General features: G+C 30.4%; 2 protein-coding genes across 2 annotated transcripts, besides 12 other annotated features; both read left to right on the forward strand.

Annotated features, from left to right (window-relative positions):
* Window positions 1–567: 567 nt before the first annotated feature.
* ACLA_061150 (uncharacterized protein) lies at window positions 568–1,031 on the forward strand (the record flags this gene model as incomplete). Its single annotated transcript, XM_001273579.1, has 3 exons — window positions 568–675; window positions 735–796; window positions 890–1,031. 3 exons carry the CDS (start codon window positions 568–570, stop codon window positions 1,029–1,031), a joined length of 312 nt encoding a protein of 103 aa, XP_001273580.1.
* A 2,243-nt stretch (window positions 1,032–3,274) lies between these two features.
* Window positions 3,275–3,301: a microsatellite.
* A 3,581-nt stretch (window positions 3,302–6,882) lies between these two features.
* Window positions 6,883–6,906: a microsatellite.
* Window positions 6,907–8,369: 1,463 nt separating this feature from the next.
* Window positions 8,370–9,734: a mobile genetic element.
* Window positions 9,735–11,340: 1,606 nt separating this feature from the next.
* Window positions 11,341–11,394: a microsatellite.
* A 1,885-nt stretch (window positions 11,395–13,279) lies between these two features.
* Window positions 13,280–13,406: a microsatellite.
* A 1,886-nt stretch (window positions 13,407–15,292) lies between these two features.
* Window positions 15,293–15,325: a microsatellite.
* A 1,459-nt stretch (window positions 15,326–16,784) lies between these two features.
* Window positions 16,785–16,873: a microsatellite.
* A 2,159-nt stretch (window positions 16,874–19,032) lies between these two features.
* Window positions 19,033–19,058: a microsatellite.
* Window positions 19,033–19,059: a microsatellite.
* A 726-nt stretch (window positions 19,060–19,785) lies between these two features.
* On the forward strand, window positions 19,786–21,342 carry ACLA_061160 (putative FAD binding monooxygenase; the record flags this gene model as incomplete). Its single annotated transcript, XM_001273580.1, has 1 exon — window positions 19,786–21,342. One exon carries the CDS (start codon window positions 19,786–19,788, stop codon window positions 21,340–21,342), a length of 1,557 nt encoding a protein of 518 aa, XP_001273581.1.
* Window positions 21,343–21,515: 173 nt separating this feature from the next.
* Window positions 21,516–21,538: a microsatellite.
* A 303-nt stretch (window positions 21,539–21,841) lies between these two features.
* Window positions 21,842–21,882: a microsatellite.
* Window positions 21,842–21,883: a microsatellite.
* The last annotated feature ends 22 nt before the right edge of the window (window positions 21,884–21,905 follow it).

Below are 21,905 nucleotides of genomic sequence, written 5' to 3' on the forward strand. Positions count from 1 at the left end.
ATAGAGAAGAGTTGGAACTCGAAGAGATGATCCGACCACCACCTAGGTAATTTCTAAAGAGATATTCTCGGAGGAAGAGCTCTCCTCGAGCCATGATATCATCTACTCCTAACACGAAAAAAAAAAAAAGAAAAACCAACCACGAGTCAAGCCCTACTTCTTATTTTGTACTCTTCTCTCCGTGCTCTTCTTTGAGCACCTCATGCAGTCGATCAGATGCGTCCGGTAAGAGGATGGGCGGGTATGTGCAAAAGTGCCAACACAATCTACAAGAATATAAGGGAAGTTAAGTAGTACATCACGCCCAGCATTGCCCAGTAACCATTCGCGCGAAACACTTTCCAACCACCTGTCTGCTTCAACAGCCAAAACACTACTTCAGAAGCCATCTATCCGCTTCTTCATCAGCTGGACCATGTCAAAGACGTAGACTCAGTCACACAGCCATCATGAATTGCCCGAGCGCCGCCGAGCGAGCCGCAGCGCGTGGACGCACCCCTCACATCCTGACGATTGATTGATTGAAACTGATATATCCTGATATTGTTTCATATCAACAAGAACACAATGGCCAGTCTCTCAGCTCAAATGGACATGGACACCGTCAATCGCGCCGATGGATGGAAAATCGAACAGGGAATGGCTGGCGACAAAAGCTCCCGGTGCTGGATCAAAGTGGAACTGAGACCGTGTATCTATACCCTCCTCTGCCTAAAACGACTATGAGGGATGAGGAAGCTATTGCAGCTGTTGGTGACCGTGGCAAGCTGTTTGCTCGAGAGAGCGGCTGGAAAGGGTAAGCGATCACATGAACAGGGCTCTGGAAAGCCTTCCTTCACTTGTAGAGAGGGGGGGGGGGGGAAAGAGGCTAATTGGATGTTCTGAAAAGATATGTTGAATGGGAAAAGTACCCTGAGAAAAAGGCCCAAGCACAGACAATTGACATCCCAAACCTTCAACTAGGGAGTCTTATTTTCTTTTCCATTTTCCAGAAAAAAAATATTATCTTTTTAGAGGATATTTTTATATAAGTAAAATATCTCCCCCTAATTCTTTCTACCTATATATTTTACTAGTAAAATTTAAAATTATACCTAATATAAAAGACATTATTTTTTATCCTCTATAAAAATTTTAATTCTATAAAAAAAAGAGTTATTCTTCCTATATTTACTTCCCTAAAATCTAAGTATTTTTTATCTACTTACTAGCCTAGCTATTAATAGGAGTCTTACTAATACTAGCTACCTTACTAGTAGCCTAGCTTAGGATATACTTTATATTATCTAGTAAGATTACTTCCTATTATATAAGCTTCTTATCTCTATCTTCTAGGCTTTTATATAGGCTTATATGAGATAGGGAGTATCTATTAAGCTAAAGGCTTTAAGTATTTATATAGATAAATATTACTTAAATTACTTATTTAGTTTTTATTTAAATTATAGTTTTATATACTATAGATTTATAATTAAAAGGCTTTATTTAGAGATAATAAAATTTATAATAATATAATAAAGATAGAGAATAAGAATACTAATTTTAAAAGCTATATCTTTTTAATAGAGAGTAATTAAATTAGTATTTAATATATACTTTCTTAGTAAATTAAGACTCTTATTACTATAAGCTAAAACTACTTAAGATTTTTTTTATATTAAAATTTTTTATTAAAGAATACTCTTTCTTTATTCTAAAAGAATCTAAATTATTTTATAGCTTTCTTACTACTATACTTATAGATTATATTTTATAGATCTAATATAAGAGAAGGAAAAAGCTATATATTTAATATCTTAGAGTATAGATAGTAGCTAAGTTAATAAATAAATATAAGTTAGTAGTTAAATTACTTTATTTATAGACTCTCTAACTCTCTACTATCTACTAGAGATTAAAGATAAAAAAAGAGATTATCTTAAAATATAAAAATATAGCTTTTACTAGAGAGCTACCCTTAGATATCTAATTAATATTATATTATTTATTTTATTAATAAACAATATAGATAAATATAATAATATACTTATAAGTATAAGATTATACCTTTAGGATTCTAAGTATCTAATAGCTTTATCTACTAGCTTAAATAGCCTAATAAGATTAGAAAGATTACTCTAGAAGCCTAATTTATAAAGAATCTAAGAAATCTTATCTATATTATCTTTTTCTCTCTTTATAAATAGCTTTAAAGCTTTCTAATTTAGTATTACTAACTAAAATATCTTATATTAAGATCTCTAGTAAGTAGCTATAGCTATAATAAGTAAAGATAATATAGAATCTAGCTATTAATTCTATATTTATTAAAGAATTACTTAATTTAGAGATAATTTCTTAAAATATCTTATAATAAAAGCTACTAATTTAAAGAGCTTATTAATAAAAAAAGATTTAATAAATCTTTAATTATTAGTTAAAGCCTATAAGAACTATAGAGAATTATAAACATCTTCTTAAATATTAGCTTTACTTATAGAATCTCCTATATTTTTTTTATTATAGAAGATATATTAGTAGAGAGAGAATTAATAAATTTTTATATCTTTTAGTTATTATTTAGTTTAGTAAAAAGCTTTTTAACCTAAGCTTTAATTTATATAGAAATTATATAAGAAGTTAAGCTTTTATTTAATATATCTTTTACTAGAAGAAAGTAGCTATATCTTTATAAATTAATACTAAGACTTATAATTTTTTTTATAGATATTTATAGATTTATTATATATAAGATTTAGATACTATATAGTTTAAAGCTATTAGAATACCTTTATCTAGATAAAATTATAGTAGGAATCTAGTATAATAGTAGTTATAATCTTAGATAAAGAAGAGGAGTATTTTAGATCTAGTATTTAAAGAAATAAAGCTATTCTTGGTATTAAAAATATATAAAAGAGGTAGATATTATAAAAGATAGTTATCTCTAATTATTAATTTATTATTAAGATAAATACTTTTTAATATTTAAAGATACTTATCTACTAAATTCTATATTTCTTTATCTTCTCTTTATAATATATCTTATATAATCTATTATACTAGCTTATATAAGTAGTTGTATAGATAGAGTTAAAAATTTAATTAAAATTAGAGTAGTATTAATAATAGATATATAGAATCTAATAGATAAGTATTCTTATAAGTATTTTAAGTAATTCTCTATATAAATTTATATAGGATTAGGAGCCTACTTTTTTTTATTTATAAAATTTATAAATAGCTATAAATTTAGCTGAATTTTTTATCTATTATCTAGAAGATAAATTTCCTATAGTAATAATAGTAATAGTAGTAGTAGGTAGTGAATTTTAATAGGTTAAAGATATATATTTTAATATTATTATATAAAATCCACTACTATTTCTTAGTATTTATATATAGTTTTTCTAGGTAATAAGGCATCTGCTAGCTACTAATTATAATTAGTCTATTCTTATAAGATAAGAAAAACTATAGCCTCTGATTAGCTAAAAAGGTCTTAGTATTACTCCTAGATTAAGGAGGTTCAACTAGTAGAGAAATATAGAATAGAAAAAAAAAAACATTAGAAAATTCTGAAATTTCCAAACTGGATTTTCTTTGCAACTTTTCAAGGACCCTACCTACAAGCCCAGGACTGCCTTTTTGCCTATTAGTGTTTTTAAGAATAATTCGCTTTTCGGATAACAAGACTGATTGGTGAGTGGTACTAACCCTACCAGATTAGCGCCGAATCAGCAAAACTAAAAGCACAGTTTAACTTGGAAGCATTTTTGAAAGCGATTCCAACGCCTTTGTGGCCCTTAAAATCAAAAAATTTGCTTCGATGACTATATATGATGCTAATGCCTTTACCTATCAGAATAGACAAAGTTACTTTTGCTTATGAGTATCTGCTTTATATAAGATCTTCCTAGGTAGCCTCATCTGCTTATTTCTTAGTTAAGGGTCTAACACTAAATAATAAAAGTTAATAATAGGAATCTAGCATAGCTTATCATTCTATAGAAAATTATCTAGCTAAAGGTCCTAATATGATACTCCTAATATATAAATCCTATTAATAGATTTTAAGATAGAACTAGAGATATTAGGGCTTATTACTTTAGTTTTATTAATTAGCTTTCCTACCTATACTATAAGCAGTATATATTAAATCTCTCTAGCTTTATATAAGAAGTAAATCTTAACTAAGTTAATTACTCTAAGAAATACTAGAACTACTAAACCCTATACTTATAAAAGGATATAATAGATGTCTACCTTATATAACACCTTATTCCAGAGGTAAGAAGTAGTTTCTTTCCTAATAATAGTATAGCTATATACTATATAGATGATTTTAAATAGTACCCTAGATACTCTATAGCCTCCTATAGGTGTATAGGAGTTAATATTCTTATCTAGCTGCTATTTTATCTATTAAACTAATATCTTAGTATTAATAAGGTACTAACTAGTATTTTCCCTCTTCTAGTAGAGTATTATATTTAGGTAGTAATCATCTAAAAAGCCCCCCTATTATAGGCTAAGTAGATACTACTAAGTATAAAATTATGCTATATAATATTAGCTTTACTTACTTAGAATATATCTAGAGCCTATCTAGTGTGCTAATCACTATATAGATAGGGATAATAAAAATAAGATAACTTAACTAAGGTAATACTTCTACCCCCTAAGTACTAGATCCTTATTAGAATTAGAAGGATTATTATAAAGGACTAGATCTAAGGGTATATACTAGGTTTAAAAGTTAGTAATTAATATCCCTCTATAGGGGACTTAGAAGGAGATAATAGTAAAAATACTAAAACTAAATCCTTAGAGCTTATATATACTAATAGAGTATTTTATATATCTAGAGGGATCTGCTATAGTTTTATATCTAGGATTCTAGAATATTTATAATTAAAACTTATCTTCTATTCTAGAAGCTATTTCTATATATTATTTTACTAATTCTAATTATATAATCTTAAACTAAAGCTTATAAGACAGAGGTATAATATATAGATAATACTTATTACTAGCTGCTAAAAGCTCTAATTATTCTTAGGGTTTACTTCTATATTAGGTTTATAGAGGTGGTAGTATAAAGTAGTTAGATTATTATAAGAGACTTATAGTAGAACTACTACTAATTTATTTATTAAGTAGGAATATTTAAGCCCTTCCTAGATTATTATATAGAACTCTTAGATAAGCACTAAGCCTATAAGCTAGGCTATATTATATCTTAGTTTCTTAGATTCTTATATAGGGATAGAATTAGGTACTACTACCTCTTTCTAGAATTTTATTAGTTATAATCTAGAGTAAATATTTTTAATACTTAGCTTATAGGGTAATTTATACTTAATTATTATAAGGATAGTTTTTAAAGTACTATAATATATATAAAACTAATCTAGTCTAGAATACTATAAGGTTAATAATTCTCTTAGTTATAATAGGTTAACTTAAGGAGGATTAAGGGTATTTATATAATTATTAAAACTAACTCTATTACTTAAGTAGAACTTATCTTAAATAGTAGGGTTCTTATAGAGTACTATAATAATATTATAAATATAATTTTCTATACTAAATTATTTATAGCTCTCTAAATCTTATTCACTACTTATAGGCCTTTTAAGTTCTTTCCTAAAACCCTCTAGCATAATATATAAAAGAAATAGCTACTTAGTATCCTGCTCTAGTAGCTCTAAATAATTATAAACAGAGTAGTAGATTTCTTACTGCCTAGATTTATAATTAGTCTATGGGCAGAGTCATAACAGGTAATATTTCTTAGTGGGTGTAGGTATCTTTCTTATAGTAGAATATATTAAATCTTTAGCTCTTAAAAACCATAAAAACAGGTTATGGTAATATTAAATAAATTTACTAAAAGTTATTAATTATATCTATTCCCTTCCCTAGTCCCTTTCTTCTTCTACCTTATGTTGGATTTCCTCTGCTTATCTCCTTAACTCTGCTTCATACCTTTACTCTTCCTTAGCCTATTTCCATTCTTTCTCCACTCTTAAGAAAAGTGCTTTGTAATCTGGGGAGCTGCTATTAGCTATTAGCTCTATAATAGGGCTAGGAATAGTGCCTAATCATTAATATTAAGGTGGGGATAGGAAGTACTAAAAGGGAGGCATATCAGCTGAGTTAACTAATACTAGTGTGATATCAGTGAATGAAAGTAGATCTATGATTATTAAGGTCAACCCTGGGTTACCAAGGTCAACCTAAGAAATCTCTGCAATATCTATAACTTATCTTTAGATAGATAGCTAGTAGCTAGATATAAATATAAGACCTTATCCTAGGTAAGTAAAGAGGTATTAGCCTAGCCTATCTCTCTTTATCTCTAGTAATACTATCTTACCCTTAGTAATATTATCTAGTAGTATATCTAAAGTTATAAATAATAAAAAATTAAATACTCTTATTTTATTAGACTTATATTTACCTTAGTAAATATCTACTACTCTTCCCTATAAGCAACTACTAAATTTAAGCTAAAAGATAGTAGGGTAGTTATACTTAGTAAAGAGTTTTTACTATAAGAGAACTCTTTATTAAGCCCTATTAAAAGAGATAAAAATAAAATAAGATATAGTAACTCTAGGCTAGAGAAGTATTACTTAGTTACTAAAATAAGTCCTAATAAAAAATAATCTCTATAAGATAATATCCTCTAACCTCCCTACTAAAATTACTAATAATAACTAGCTACCTATAGTAAATAATCCTACTAGGGATCTACTAGAGGATATAAAATAAGTCTTTACTAAGCTATTTAAGATAATAGCCTAAGGAGTATTACTTATTAATATTAATATATTCTTCTAGAGTATTTACTAAGAGTAATATAATAAATAAGTATTATTTTTAAGATTATAAAAAATAAATTATTATTATAAATTATTATCTATCTTTAAGGTCTTAAACCTTACTCCTATCTTAAAGTATAAAGATATATATATAAGAGATACTATCTAAGAATAATAAAAGAGAGTTAAGAAATATTTTAGGGATATCTTATTAATAATAGGAAGAGTTCCCTCTAATCTAGAATATCTTATTATTATTAAGTAGAAACTTATAGGATATATTTATAAGAGATAGAAAGTAGATAAAACCTAATTATAGATTAATCCTATATTAGTAATTACTAATATAGAAATCTTTTATATATAGCTACTAAGGAACTTTAAGAAATATAATATAAATAATAAAAGATAGAAGGAATATAAAAGCCTTACCTAAGATTTATAATCTATATAGCTATATACTACTATCTTAAGTAAAGCTATAGTATATATCTCTCCTCTAGTATATAAAGCTTCTCTTATTTAAAAATTTATTATTAGGAGTTAATTAGAGCTTAGGAAAAGATAGGTAGAGGACTAAATATAACTATAAATATATAATAAAATAATTAAATACTTCTCTCTTTATAAGAATAGCTTAGCTACTACTTAATAACTTAAAGGTAACCTATAGTTAAAACTATAATTTAATTAATATAATAGAGATCTAATAAATCTAAGTATAATTACTAGCTCTCCCTAGCTAAGAAGAAACTTCCTATAACTAAATAAGGATTTACTAAAGTAGAAACTATAGTATTATTAAAATAAAATATATTTTATATATAATAAAACTAGATATCTCTAACTATATCTCTTAAAGATAATAAAAAATAAGAAAGATTAATAAATCTAGAGATACTTATTAATTAAATAAAGAAAGCCTCTAACTACTAGAATATATAATATAATCTCTTTAAAGATAGGAAGGAAGAACTACCTAAGAGGAGGAATCTTTAACTACTATAAAGAATTACTAAGATATATCTAAATATAATAGGTATTAACTCTATATATTATATAATAGAAGTATAAAATAAGGGATAAGTAATTTAGGTTAAGGCTCTTATTAACTATAGAGCTAGTTACTTATTTATATTATAAATAACTACTAATTATCTTAGTATAATAGAGCCTCCTTATAGTAAAAGAAAAATACCCTTAGTTATATAACTATTAAATAGAGCTATAATAAATACCTACTAATAAGTAAGGATACTAATATAAATTAGATAATAGACTAGTCTTACTAAGTTATAGATCCTAGATACTAATAAGTATAAGATAATTTTAGATTATAACTAGTAATTAGACTAAATAATTCTTTAAAATAAAAGAAGAATATACTTTACCTACCTTATTAACCCCTAATATAAGATTAAATATTATAAAGATAACTTAGTATAGTAAATAACTATAAAATAACTAAAGTAGATCTTATAGAAAGAGAAATTAACTATATAATTATATCTCCTCTAAACTAGTAAAAAGAAATTAATAACCATAAATTATAATAAATAGATAAAAGACTTTAAGAATATATTTTAAGAAGAACTTAACCTAGGAATACTACCTACCTAAGAAGTAGACTATATTATTAATACTAGTAATACTAAACTAACTAATATAAATACTTACCTCTAATTACTAGAGAAGTTTAAGAAAACCTACTACTAAGTAGAAGAACTACTATAAAAGAAAGTAATCTAGACCTTAGTAAGCTAGTAGGGTTTACTAATAGTATTAGTCCTAAAGCTAGAAGAAAAATAGTAAATATATATAGATCACTAAGTACTTAATAAAGTTACTATTAAGAATATCTACCTACTTCTAAGAATTTAGGAGTTAATTAACTAAATTAGATAGGTAAAGATCCTATTAAAAATTAATCTTCTCTTAGGATACTAGTAATTATAGATAGTAGATAATTTAATTACTAAGATAGTATTTAATACCTTCTTTAGGAAATATAAGTTCTTTATAATATTATTTAGACTCTGTAATATACCTGTAATATTCTAGATATATATAAATAGTTAACTATAAGATCTCCTGTATATAGTAGTATATCTTAATAATATCTTAATATTCTTAGTAAGTAAAGAGGAATATAAATAATATATATAAGAAGTTCTTATCTAATTATAAAGAAACTAGCTATTTATAAAAGCCTTAAAGTATAAATTTAGTTAATAAGAAATTAAATTCTATAGGTATATTATTAGAGAAGGAACTATAAAGCTAATACTAGCTAAGATAGAAGCTATTATCTAATAACTAAAATTAAAAAATATCTATAAAGTATAATAATTTCTTAGACTTATAATATATTATTACTAATTTATACTAGGATTTATATAGGTTATAGCTATCCTCTATAACCTACTAAAGGAGTTAGATAAAGACCTTTAGAAAAGGAAATTCTATCTAATTACCTAGATAATAAAATATTAAAATATCTTTACTAACTTAAAAAAACTAATAATTACTATACTAGTACTAATAATTATAGACCCTAATTAATCTTATTAAATTAAGACTAATATCTTAGAATAGGCAGTAGGAATAGTTTTAATATAGGAAGATAAGAATTATAAACTTTACCTAATTATATTTAGTAGAAGGAAGCTTAGTAGTATAAAAAGAAACTATCTAATATAAGAGAAGGAGCTACTTATAATAAAAGAAGTCCTTTAGAGATAGGATTACTATATTAATAATAGAAAGATAATAATAGTAATAACTAATTATAAGAGTCTTTAATATCTTATAAATATAACTAAGTATTTAAAGCAGCTTGCCTAGTAGGTAAAAGAATTCTAAAGTTATAACTTAGAGATTTATTATTAAAAAGATAGTAAAGTAATAATACTAGATATAATTAGTTAATATCCTAACTTTATAGAAGAAAGGTTAGATAATATTACTAAAAGAACTTTACTTAATATACTAAAAGTATAGGAGATAGTAAAGATAAGATATTTTAAAAGCCTAAATAACCTTATAGAGCATAAATAGTATAATACTATAATAGAATACCTAGAGCTATAGGTCTTACTATAGGATAAAAAGAAGCAGAAGCTTATACTAATAATAGCCCTATCTTTTAAATTAAAAAAGAGGTACTATACCTCTTACTAAATTAAATTATAGATAGATAATACCTAGGAGGATGATTTATATATTACTAGAAATTAATATATATTATAGATATTAGAGATGCCCTATACCTAGAGATTTTATTCTAAAGGGACTTCCTATAAGGAATATATAGAGAATATAGCTATATAGGCTACCTAGTATTACTAGGAGTTATTAGAACTTAAGCCTGGTGGCCTTCTCTATAATATAATATCTAAGCTATAGTCAAAGAATACCTAAATTATTAAATATTATAAGGGTTAAAGAAACATCTTAAATAGGAATAGTAATACTATATAGTAAAGAAATATATCTAGCCTTTTAAATACTAGGGTATTAATCTTATTAGATGCCTATTAGTAATACTAAATAATAATAAATAGATTATTACTACTATTAACTATATAATAGGATGGGTTATTATAAAAGCTATTCTATATATTATAGATAAAATAATAGTAAAGTTCCTATATAAAAAGATATTTACTTAGTATAGTACCTTTAATAAGATAATATTTAATAATAGTATAAATCTACTATTATATATAGTAGAAATCTTTATAAAAATCTTAAAAGTAAAATATTAAATAATAATACTAAATTATCCCTATATAAATAGAAAGAATAAAAATCTTAATAGACTCCTAGGATAAATACTTATAAAATATTTAATAAAGAAACTAATATAGCTATAAGATAAATATCTTTATCTAGTAGTATTTATAGTATAGATATACCTATATAAATACTAGTAAAAGCCTCTTCTACCTACTATATAGGATTAAACTAAGATTACTAGAAGATATAAGAGAACTTATAAAGAAAAATAATTATAATAGACTTATAAGAGTAATATATATATAAGTATTAATAAATAAGAAGCTATTAGAATATATAATTAAGAGAGGGATAATCTAAGATTTATAAATAAAAAAAAGTTATCTTAAGAAGGGCTAGTAGGTTTTTATATAAAATAAAAGCCCTTAGAAGTTTAAGAGTAAGTAGTTTAAACTATATAAAGTAATTAAGGCCTACCTCCTTAAAATATATATATTATAGGAACTAGGTAGACATACCCTAAAGAATCTTATTAATAAATAGAGACTAGTAGAAGCAGAGGTAGGAGATAACCTATAATACTTATAAATATTAGTAAGTCTTAATACTAGGCTATAAAAAGTAGGCCTATTAATCTCTAATCTAATTAAAATATAAAAGGTACTTAATAAGACTAACTTCTTAATATTATTATATAAAGAACTATTATAGCACATAGCAGAAAGATATAATAGGTAAAAATATTTAGGAGAAAGTTTATAATAAATAAGGGAGGGATTAGGGATATAGTATAAAATAAATAAATAAAAAACTTAATATATTAGTAAATAAAAATTAATAAGAAATAGCTATCTTATATAATAATAAATAGAGTTACTAGAGCCATAGAATAGTAAAGACTTAATTATTTTAGATAATAAGGACTAGGAGGGAATTTAAAGTAATAATTTAGAATTAATATCTTAAAAGAATACTAAAGAGATAGATTTTAAAGGACTATTTATAATTATAATACCTTCTTATTAGGAGTAAATAGAGTAGTATAAAGATAATATATTTATATAGATAGATTAGAAAATAGTACTATACTAGAATTACTTTTCTAAAAAGAAGAAAAGGAATTATAAATTAGTAGATTTTACTAATTATAAAAAAAAACTAATTATAATAGGGTATTAAGAATTACACTAATTAACTAAAGTAATAAATAATTATCAATTAAAAGTCTAAGTTAAACTTTATATTAAGAACCTTATAAGATAATACCTTAGCTAACTAAAATAAATTATTATTATTACTAGGAGGAGGTACTAATTCCTCTAGGTAAGCCTTAATATAATAAATAAATACCTAAAGATCCTAGAGAACTATAGAAAGATTATAATAATTATCTTAATTAATATAACTCACTAGCTAGGGAATATAAACTCTATTAAAGAGATTTTTATAACTAAGTAATAATAAAGAAGAATAATACCTAATAAAGCTCTTTATTAGGGCTACTAATAAGATACTTATTAAAGTATAAAAAGAAATTACTATAATAGAATTAATCTAAGAGAGAGAGGGAGTTAACCTAACTAAACTATCTTAAGTAAAAGAGGAAGTTATTAAAGAAGAATTAGTCTAAGAATAAAAAGAAGTTACTATAATAAAATAATATCTCTTAGCTAGACTAATTACTATTACTATAGAATATTTTAAAAAAAGATAATACTTCTTAGCTAGAGCCTTCTTTACTATAGGAGAAGAGCCTTTACTATAAGAAATACTAAAAGGATCTATCTCTATAATAGAAGAATTAATATTATCTTTTATACTAGATTATATATACTTATTATTATTTAGAGAATCTTTACTAGCACTATTATCTAACTTCTAACTATAATTATTAGTTACTACTACTAACTCTATAGATAAATTATATAACTTATTACTATAATTAGTAAGGAAACTAAGACTACTAGCTTAAATAATAGATCTATAGAAGTAAAAAAAATTAGTAACTATAGATAAAAAATATTTACTAAGGAGAATATATACTTATTAAGAGTATTAGAATCCTATATATAAAGACCTTATATATAGAATAAATATACTAATCCTTAGTTACTCTAAGTATAGTTAGTATAGGACCCCTAAAAGAATATAAATCTATTATAACTAGAAGTAGAGATATATCCCCTAAAAGAATCCTTATCTAAAAAATAATTACTATAAGCTAATATATAATTATAAGATGCACCTCACTACTAGAGAATAATAATTAATATATAGCCTAAGTAAGTATATTCCTTTATATCTAGCTTCCTATTCTTATTAAACTTCTAGATAATTAGGTGAATAATATTTATCATCTTTAATATACTTTTATTAGGCCTACTAAGATAATCTTCTACTATTAGTAAGAGATAATTACTAAAGTAGGGAAGAGTACTTACTAAACTTACTAGAAGTAATTATACTTTTCTAATATATAAGATAGCCTTTATCTTTCTTTTATAGGGTACCTATATTCACTAAGTATAAGAAGAATATAGGAGACTAGTATATAAAGAAAGAGACTAAAGATAGTAATTAATATAATAAAAAGAAAGATGCTCACAGGAGAAGAAAAGAAAAAGAGAAGAAGAAATATAAGGAGTAAAAAAAGAATAAATAAGGTAAAGTAGAGTTACCTAAAATTAAAATAAATAATACATAACCTTATCTTACTTCTACTGTGACAACCATACTAGTATGATCTGATGCTACTTACTAAGTGTGATCTAATACTACTTACTAAGTATAATCTAATGCTACTTACTAAGCATAATCTAATGCTACTTACTACTAAGTATAAAGCTAATCCTACTTACTATGCGTAATGTTACTCCCTTAGACTATAAGGATCTTTTAGTAAGGAGCTAGATAACCTGCTAAGGACAGGCTTTATCTTAAGTAGGGGAGGATATAATATTAGTGAATAAAAGTAGATCTATAATTATTAAGATTAACCCTGGGTTACTAAGGTTAACCTAAGAAATCTCTGTAATATCTATAACTTATCTTTGGATAGATAGCCAGTAGCTAGATATAAATACAAGACCTTACCCCAGGTAAGTGAAGAGGTATTAGCCCAGCCTATCTCTCTTCACCCCTGGTGATACTACCTTACCCTTGGTAATACCACTAGATGTCAGCTAAAGTGATCTTCTGTCAGAGTTCAGGCCTGGTTAGACCATGGTGCCAATCTTGCTCCCTATTAGTCTGAGATCCCCAGTGAAAAGAAATAGCTCTGGGCTCCATGATATCACCAGGCTGGTGTTTAATTAATTCATATATGCATAGCCATGATTACACTAAAACTATGGCCCTATATGTGTAAACTTATTATGTATATATTAATATTATATATATGGGTACTTTACTTATATAGAGCCTTAATTACTATAGAATCATGGCTCTGCATAAGTAAATTAATTATATATATAGAAGCTTTGCTCATGTAGAGCTATAATTATTCTAGAATTATAGCCCTGCACATGTGAACTAATTATATATATATTAATATTATATATATATAGAAGCTTTGCTTATATAGAGCCATGATTACTCTATAATTATAGTCCTGCCTATGTGAATTACTTTTGTGCATATATAACCTATAATTATAAGAACTATGGCCTTATATGTGTGGCTTACTCACCTATACTAAGATTACTTTCTATAGGTTAGTCAGGCTGTTATAAAGGGTGCATAGATTATCAAGCCAGCACTAGTTTTAACAGCATGGCCATACAGCATACTAACAAGAGTCATCCATATATTGGCATGACTGTCAGGTCGCGAGAGGCAAATTCACGGATGTAGAGGCACCAACCTCTTACAAGTGGGTGTTCAGTGGGTTTCCTTCGGAGAACACGCTTCGATTTGTTCTTGACATGGTCAAGGTTATTCAATTGTCACGACTGGACATCTAAGAAACAAGTACATTCTGTTGCGAAGGCTCTAAATAATCGCGACAAATAAAGTACTCTCTAATGGAACAGCCACCAATCCAATGATACCACCACCAATGTGGTTGAAACAGATAAACACGTAAATAAAATAGGCAAGGGCCTCCAGCATTGGACATGTAGAACCCGACGCTCATGTTCAAAGGCCATGGATATCCCCGGCATGCCTCCGCAAGTGCATCTCATGCAGGACGGACATTATTTCTAGTAAAGGCTTTAGAATAAGCTATTAATATTAGTAAGAGGGGCTCCTTAAGCTATTATATTAAATAGTCTATTAAAGACTTATTTTATATCTTCAAACTAACCCCTTACTAGATTATTTATCTTAGATAAATTATTATTACTAGTTATTCTAGTAAGAAGATTAGAGGGTATTATCTTATAGTAATTAATCTTTTTAATAATTAATTTTAGTTAGGGCTTATTAGGTAACTAAGTAATATACTCTAGCCTAGAGTTACTATATTTTTTATCTTTTTATCTCTTTTAGGTATATACTTAGGAAAGAATTTATCTATAATAAAAATTCTTTACTAGACTTATTAAATTATTATCTTAACTATAATTTATGTAATGAGTAGGCACTGGGCTGCCTACTTACCACTGAGGCAAAAGACCTACAATGATTTGACCCTATGTCAAATCATGGCCCAGTTCCTATATATATATCTAGATAGCCTAACAATTTAATAATTACTATTTAGGGAAGAGTAGTATAAGTTTATTAAAGATAAACTTTAGGTCTTATAAAGTTTTTATAAATTTATTATAAATTTATAAATTTAGATATACTACTAGATAAAATTACTATAATTATATAATTTTACTAAAAATAAAGAGAGAGGTAGACTAGGCCTTACCCTCTTTATTATTAAAGAAGATACTCTTATTTATATCTATATTACTTAGTTACTTTATATAATAGATAGTTATAGGTATTACAGAGATTTCACTATCAACCTTAGGTCACTAAGGTCAACCCAGATATCTATTACCTATCACCACTGGTATGTATTCACTAATATCACAGGTCTATTATATCTCTCTTATTATTTACTATATAGATAATAGACCTACTATTTATAACTATAGTATTCCCTAAGAAGTAGATACTCTAGGATATTATATAGACTTTTATTATTATTATTATATAATACTTTATTTCCTTCTTCTTATCTAATCCTATATCTTATATTTTAGACTAATTAAATCTTTTATCTATAGATTTAAATACTTTTTTATAAATTCTCTCTATTCTTAGTTCTTTAGTATAGTTTAAATCCTCTTTATAATATAGTTTATTAGTCTCTAGCTTTCTTCTACTCTTTAGTCCTTATCTACATAGCTATATATATATATAGAGGATATCTTATATTATAAGGGTAATTCCTCTAAGATTTTTATATCTTTATTACTAATATTAGGTTCCCCTATAGTATAATAAATATTAACCCTATATCTTACTATATAGATATACTTAGGGTTTAATACTTTATATAATAAGTTTTAGTCTAGATCTACTCATATATCTTATTATAAATAATTTATATTATTATCTTAAATAGCTACTTATTAATATCTTTTTTTATTCTTATTTAATCTTTTAGGAAAAGTATTAATTAAATTTATTAAAGATCCTTAGTATATTAAGAATATCTTTATTATTTTAGAATATCTTACTATCTAATTAATCTATTATTTTTTAAATAAGTTTAAATTTCTTTATCTAGTTTTAGAAAGTCTTAAATATATTAAATCTTAAATCTTTTTATAAATAATTATATTCTTTCTAAATATTTTTTTCTTATCTTCCTTCTTTATATTATAGTACTTTTAAAGTTTTTTTAATATCTTTCTAGCCTCTAGAATCCTCTTAATTTAATAGGCTAGATACTAAGCTAGAGATCTCTTAATTAGTATAACTATATTATTTATTTATATCTTTAATAATTCCTAAAGTCTTATATTTTAATTAAATCTTTATTATTTAGATTTAAAGTCTTTCTATCTCTTTAATAAGAGATCTAAGAAGATTCTTATTAGCTTATATCTTTTTTTAAGCTAAAATTCTTATATTTAGATATTTTTAGCTTCTTTAGCTTATTAAATCTATCTAGATTAATATATACTTAGATCTTTTTTTAATAGATTATTACATATATAGTATCTCTCTAGGTTCTTTATTTTTTCTAGCTAATAAATATAGTCCTAACTCTTATAGTTAGCATATTCTAGAATATATTTTTTATTTTTTTATTAGCTACTTCTCTATAACTTATATTGTTTTTTTATTAATTTTTCTAATTATCTTCTATTTATTAATCTTAATAGATCTCTTACTAATTTAATATCTTTATATTATCTTATTAACTAGGCTTATAACTATTATAGCTAGGTAATTAAGATAATATAAATACTAATAGATATAGATATATAGCTTAGATATAAAGATATATTCTTCTCTTATTCTCTTACTCTAGCTCCTCTCTAGTAGATATAAATAAGAGGATAAATATACTAGTTAGTATATATTATACTATGCTTATTTAGGTATAGTAAGTAAGTATATTACTGATACAGTGAATACTGCTCTATGACATATATATATATATACCTGACAATCTGACTACAGATAATCAAACCAGTTTTTATAGTATGCCCAACCCACAGGCTCTCATTACATTGCCCATGTAATAGGGCACCTAGCCCTAGTATGATCAATAAGAAGTCCTATGGGCTCCAGAAGAGCGTTGCAAGTCAATGCCATACTGAGTGAGAGCCATGAGGAACCATTTTGACAGACCACACAGATCCTAAAAGAGCCTCTATAAACCACCTTTTAACTACTTTTAGCACGTACGACCACAGGGTGTGGAGAACAGGGCTTCCCGTCCGCTCAGCCGTACTTAAGCCACACGCCGGCCGGTTAGTAGTTGGGTGGGTGACCACCAGCGAATCCCGGCTGTTGTATGTTTTTGATTCGTTTTTTGACCTTTGTGCTTTGATATCTTTTTAGAGTATATAAATCAGTATATCAGGAAGGGTGCGCATGGCCTTGGCTTTGTTTTTATGTTTAAAATGTCCAGAATTGATCAAGGCTGTGCCACCATGGTGCCTATAATGCCGGAACCGCCCCGGCTCCTAGCCTACCCTCACCTCCGCGAGTTCGGTGAGGGTTGGATTCGATTTTTGCGGTCTGGGTATGCAACTCTAAGTATACTAGAGATTATATTAGAGTTATAGTAAGGAATATTAGAGACAAATAACTGGACCTTAAGAATTAAGGTCATATATACGCACCCTGGCAGTGTTCATTAGTGCTGATGCTAATACTATAAGGAAGGTGTCAACAGTGTCATAATAGGTAAAACATTTGATTGAAAACTTTCTACATGTATGTATAGTATTATTATGGCAGTTCATGAGACAGATTCCGCTGAAGATAAATCAATCACTACTAATCTTATATATAGCATTATTTTCTGTAGTAAGCTCGACTAAACACGGGCTCTTGGGTTTTAATTCCTTACTATCTTAGTACTATAGCACTTATATGGCCATTACCACCCCTATTTGGTCAACTACGGATTACAGCGTGTTTGAAAGTGACAGAATGCTACAGAAATTACGGTCATTTCTCAATCGGTCTTCTGTGTCCTTTCAAATCATCTCTGATCTCCATCTTGAGATTAGCCAGCAGTATCGATTTTTTGACATTCCTGTTTGCGCAGAGCGTCTGATCCTCACAGGTGATATTGGGTGCCTAACGGACTATGATGATTATCGCCATTTCCTCCAAAAACAGACAGACAGATTCAAGTTGGTGATTCTCATCCTCAGAAATCATGAGTTTTATCATGGGACTTTCGCTGCAGGGCTAGAAAAAGCTAGACAACTGGAACAGGAACCGTCCTTTAATGGATGATTAATTATCTTTCATCAGAAATAATATGATGTCCTAGATTCTTGCGTCATGATCCTGGGCTGCACGCTTTGGTCAAACATCCCTCCTGAATTGAGGGATGTTGTTCAGTTAAAAGTCAAAGACTTTCAAAGAATTGAAGGCTGGTCAATTAATGACCATATTGCAAACCATGATTCAGATCTCGCCTGATTATAGAGAGAGATATAATCAATACACCAGGGAAATGGAAAGGCAGACAAGCAGAGTGCAAAAAGATCTCTTCTTATTATAACCCACCATGCCCCTCTACTCCAGAGGACATCAAGTCCGCAACATGCCCAGAACCCTTGGAGCATTACCTTTGGAGCTGATATCCTATCACAAACACTAGCTGAGGTGAAAGTCTGGGTGTTTGGACACACTCATCATACCACTGATTTCAAGGAGGGGCAGGTACGAGTTGTGAGCAACCAACGTGGATATGTGCTGCCCTGGAGCAATTCAAGGGAATCACAAGATGGATTTGACATCAGGAAAGTTATACATGTTTCATGAAGGGTTTGCATGGACTTTTTTTTTCAAAAAAAAAAAAAAAAAAAAAAAAAAACTAGCCTATGGGTATATCAACAAAGTTCCCATGTAATGATCTCCCTTTCCCACAGAGCGCGTACAGAGTGACTTCGTGTTGCTATACGTCTGTATGCGATGTGAGGTGCAGACGATGATCTGTTGACCCTTCCAAACCAACCATCTAGCAAAGTCTGCAAATGGAGAGCACAGCCACCTCGGTCCATCATGGCAGCGGCATGCCATGAAATAGACAATTGACGATCAACTGTATCCATGTCCATGCTTTAAAAGTCTCCACTGTCTCTTCTCGGTGATAAAGCCAAAAGACCGAAGACTTGGCAGTCGGGGATTCGGCATCACGGCGTCCGTCGACTTCAGCCATGCCGACTTGCGGGAACGGTGGGCCAATGGCTTTGACGTGTTACGGTGTTAGGGCCTTATTTTTAGCCATGACGTTGCACGACATGGTGCTTATGAGTTGTGAAGAGCCATTGTCTTCGTGACTTAATGGGGCTTTGTGCCCGTGATGTCCTCACGCGCCAGATGTCAGTCAGAGAGAGGGAAAATGGTAGGGAAAAAAGGGCTATACACATCCCGGATCTGCCCGACGACAGATCTGAATCCCGGGGGGGTTTCTTAGGGCTTACTGACAACAACCAAAAAATGTCAGCTATATAAGAAAGAACACACGGTCGACAGTCGGATTCGGTATCCAGCATCTCAATGTTTCTTGATTAGATCTCTTAGGCTCTCTCATTCATCAATGACCACCCAAACAGACGTCCTCATCATCGGCGCAGGTCCGTCCGGCCTGGTCCTTGCTCTCTGGCTCACACGCCAGAATGTCAACGTGCGCATCATTGATCGTCAAGAATCGAAACCATCTACCTCGCGCGCGCTGGTCATCCATGCACGCACAATCGAGCTCTACCGCCAGTTGGGCCTTGCCGACGACGTGGTCGCTAATGGCCACAAGGTCGAGGCCACCAATATCTGGGCCCAGGGATCGCATAGGGCCCATGTTCCGATTGGAGATGTCGGCAAGGGCCTGACTCCGTATCCTTTCCTTCAAATTTACCCACAGGATTTTCACGAGCGGTTGCTGGAAGAGCGGCTGAACGCGATGGGGGTGACGGTCCAGCGGAACTGGGCCCTGGTCGACTTGACTGAGCATGAGGATCATGTCTCGGCTCGACTACAGCACGCAAAGGATTCTGCAGACACCACAGATGAAGAGAGGCTGGAAACAACATGCACAGCCAAGTACATCGTCGGCTGTGATGGCGCCCATTCCACCCTCCGCCACGCGTGCAACATCGACTTCGCCGGCGCGACCTACCCCCAGCTCTTCTACGTGGCGGACGTCGAGGGCAGCGGGCCCACAATGAACGGCCAGGCGCATGTCACCGTCAACGGAACCGAGTTCATGCTGTCTTTCGCATACGATGACAACCGCCGTGCACGTCTCTCTGGTGCCGTCGACGAGGCCAGACTCACCAAGGAACTGTCCGACCTCACCGTCGACGACGTCGCGCCCACCGCTCTCCAGGCTATGAGACTTCACATCGACAAGGTCAACTGGTTCACCACCTACCGCGTCCACCATCGCGTGGCCGCGTCTTTCCAGAAGGGCCGCGCGTTCCTGGTCGGCGACGCCGCGCACATCCACAGCCCCGTCGGCGGCCAGGGCATGAACACAGGCATCGGCGACGCCATCAACCTCGCGTGGAAACTCTCTGCGGTGCTCCAGGGCCGCGCCGACGCATCGCTGCTCGCGAGCTACGACGCCGAGCGGCACGCCTTTGCCAACATCCTCGTGAGCACCACCGACCGGGCCTTCACCACCCTCGTCTCCAAGGGGTACGTGGCAGGCTTCCTGCGCACGTGGTTCGTCCCGACCATAATGCCGTATCTCACGCGGCTGACGGCGGTCCGCCACCGTATCTTCCAGGGCGTGTCGCAGATCCTGGTGAATTATCGAGAGAGCGCGCTGTCCGCGGGCACGGCGGGCTCCGTGCAGGGCGGCGATCGCATGCCGTGGGCGCCTGTCGGGGATCTTGACAATTTCGACAGTCTGAAGGAGATCACATGGCAGGTACATGTGTATGGAGCGGCGAAGCCGGAGCTGGAGGAGTGGTGCCGGGCCAAGGGGATCCCGCTGCACGGGTTTCCCTGGGATGCGAAGTACCAGGGGGTGGGATTGGGTCAAGACGCGGCGTACCTGATCAGACCGGACACTTATATCGCGGTTGCAGAGCCATCGGGGCTGCCCGAGAATTTCGACAAGTATCTGGCGGAGCACAACCTGCGCATGACATGAGAGGATGACTTTCTTTTGCACATTGTTGTTATGTATTTGTTATATCCAAGCGTCGGCGTCTGGGAAGAACAGCTCTCCTCTACCTCATTTCATAGAATCAGAAACCCATTAGAGTATTTTTTTTAAAGCTATTGCTTATCCTCTAGTAGTCCCTCCTCCCCATCCCCCTCAAGCTCTCTCTCTCTCTCTCTCCCTCAAAGCGGCTCCAGGTCTGGAGAATGCAGCAGCCCTCCACAAGCGCAACAAACGAGCAGGAGCACATGCAGTGCAGATATCTGTGTACCCTATCGGAGAATTACTAATTGACACATTTGGAAGACTCTCGGAGGATTCTAAGCGCTGAGAGCCTGAGAGAACCAAGAGCAGCCACGTATGGGGAGAGACTCCTCGATGGCACCATGAGGGTCTAAAATGACCAGAAATGGCCAGGATGGGCATCCCTGCATCGAGGTGACAAATCCAGGCACCCATTAGTAATCCAGGTCCTAGTTGCTGAAGCTAAATAGATTAATAAATACATAAATAAATAAATAATAAATAAGCCCACCGGTCGACAGTCACTA

The sequence above is a fragment of the Aspergillus clavatus genome, genomic scaffold, assembly GCF_000002715.2.
Source record: "Aspergillus clavatus NRRL 1 1099423829796 genomic scaffold, whole genome shotgun sequence".
NCBI classification, from domain to species: Eukaryota; Fungi; Ascomycota; class Eurotiomycetes; order Eurotiales; family Aspergillaceae; genus Aspergillus; species Aspergillus clavatus.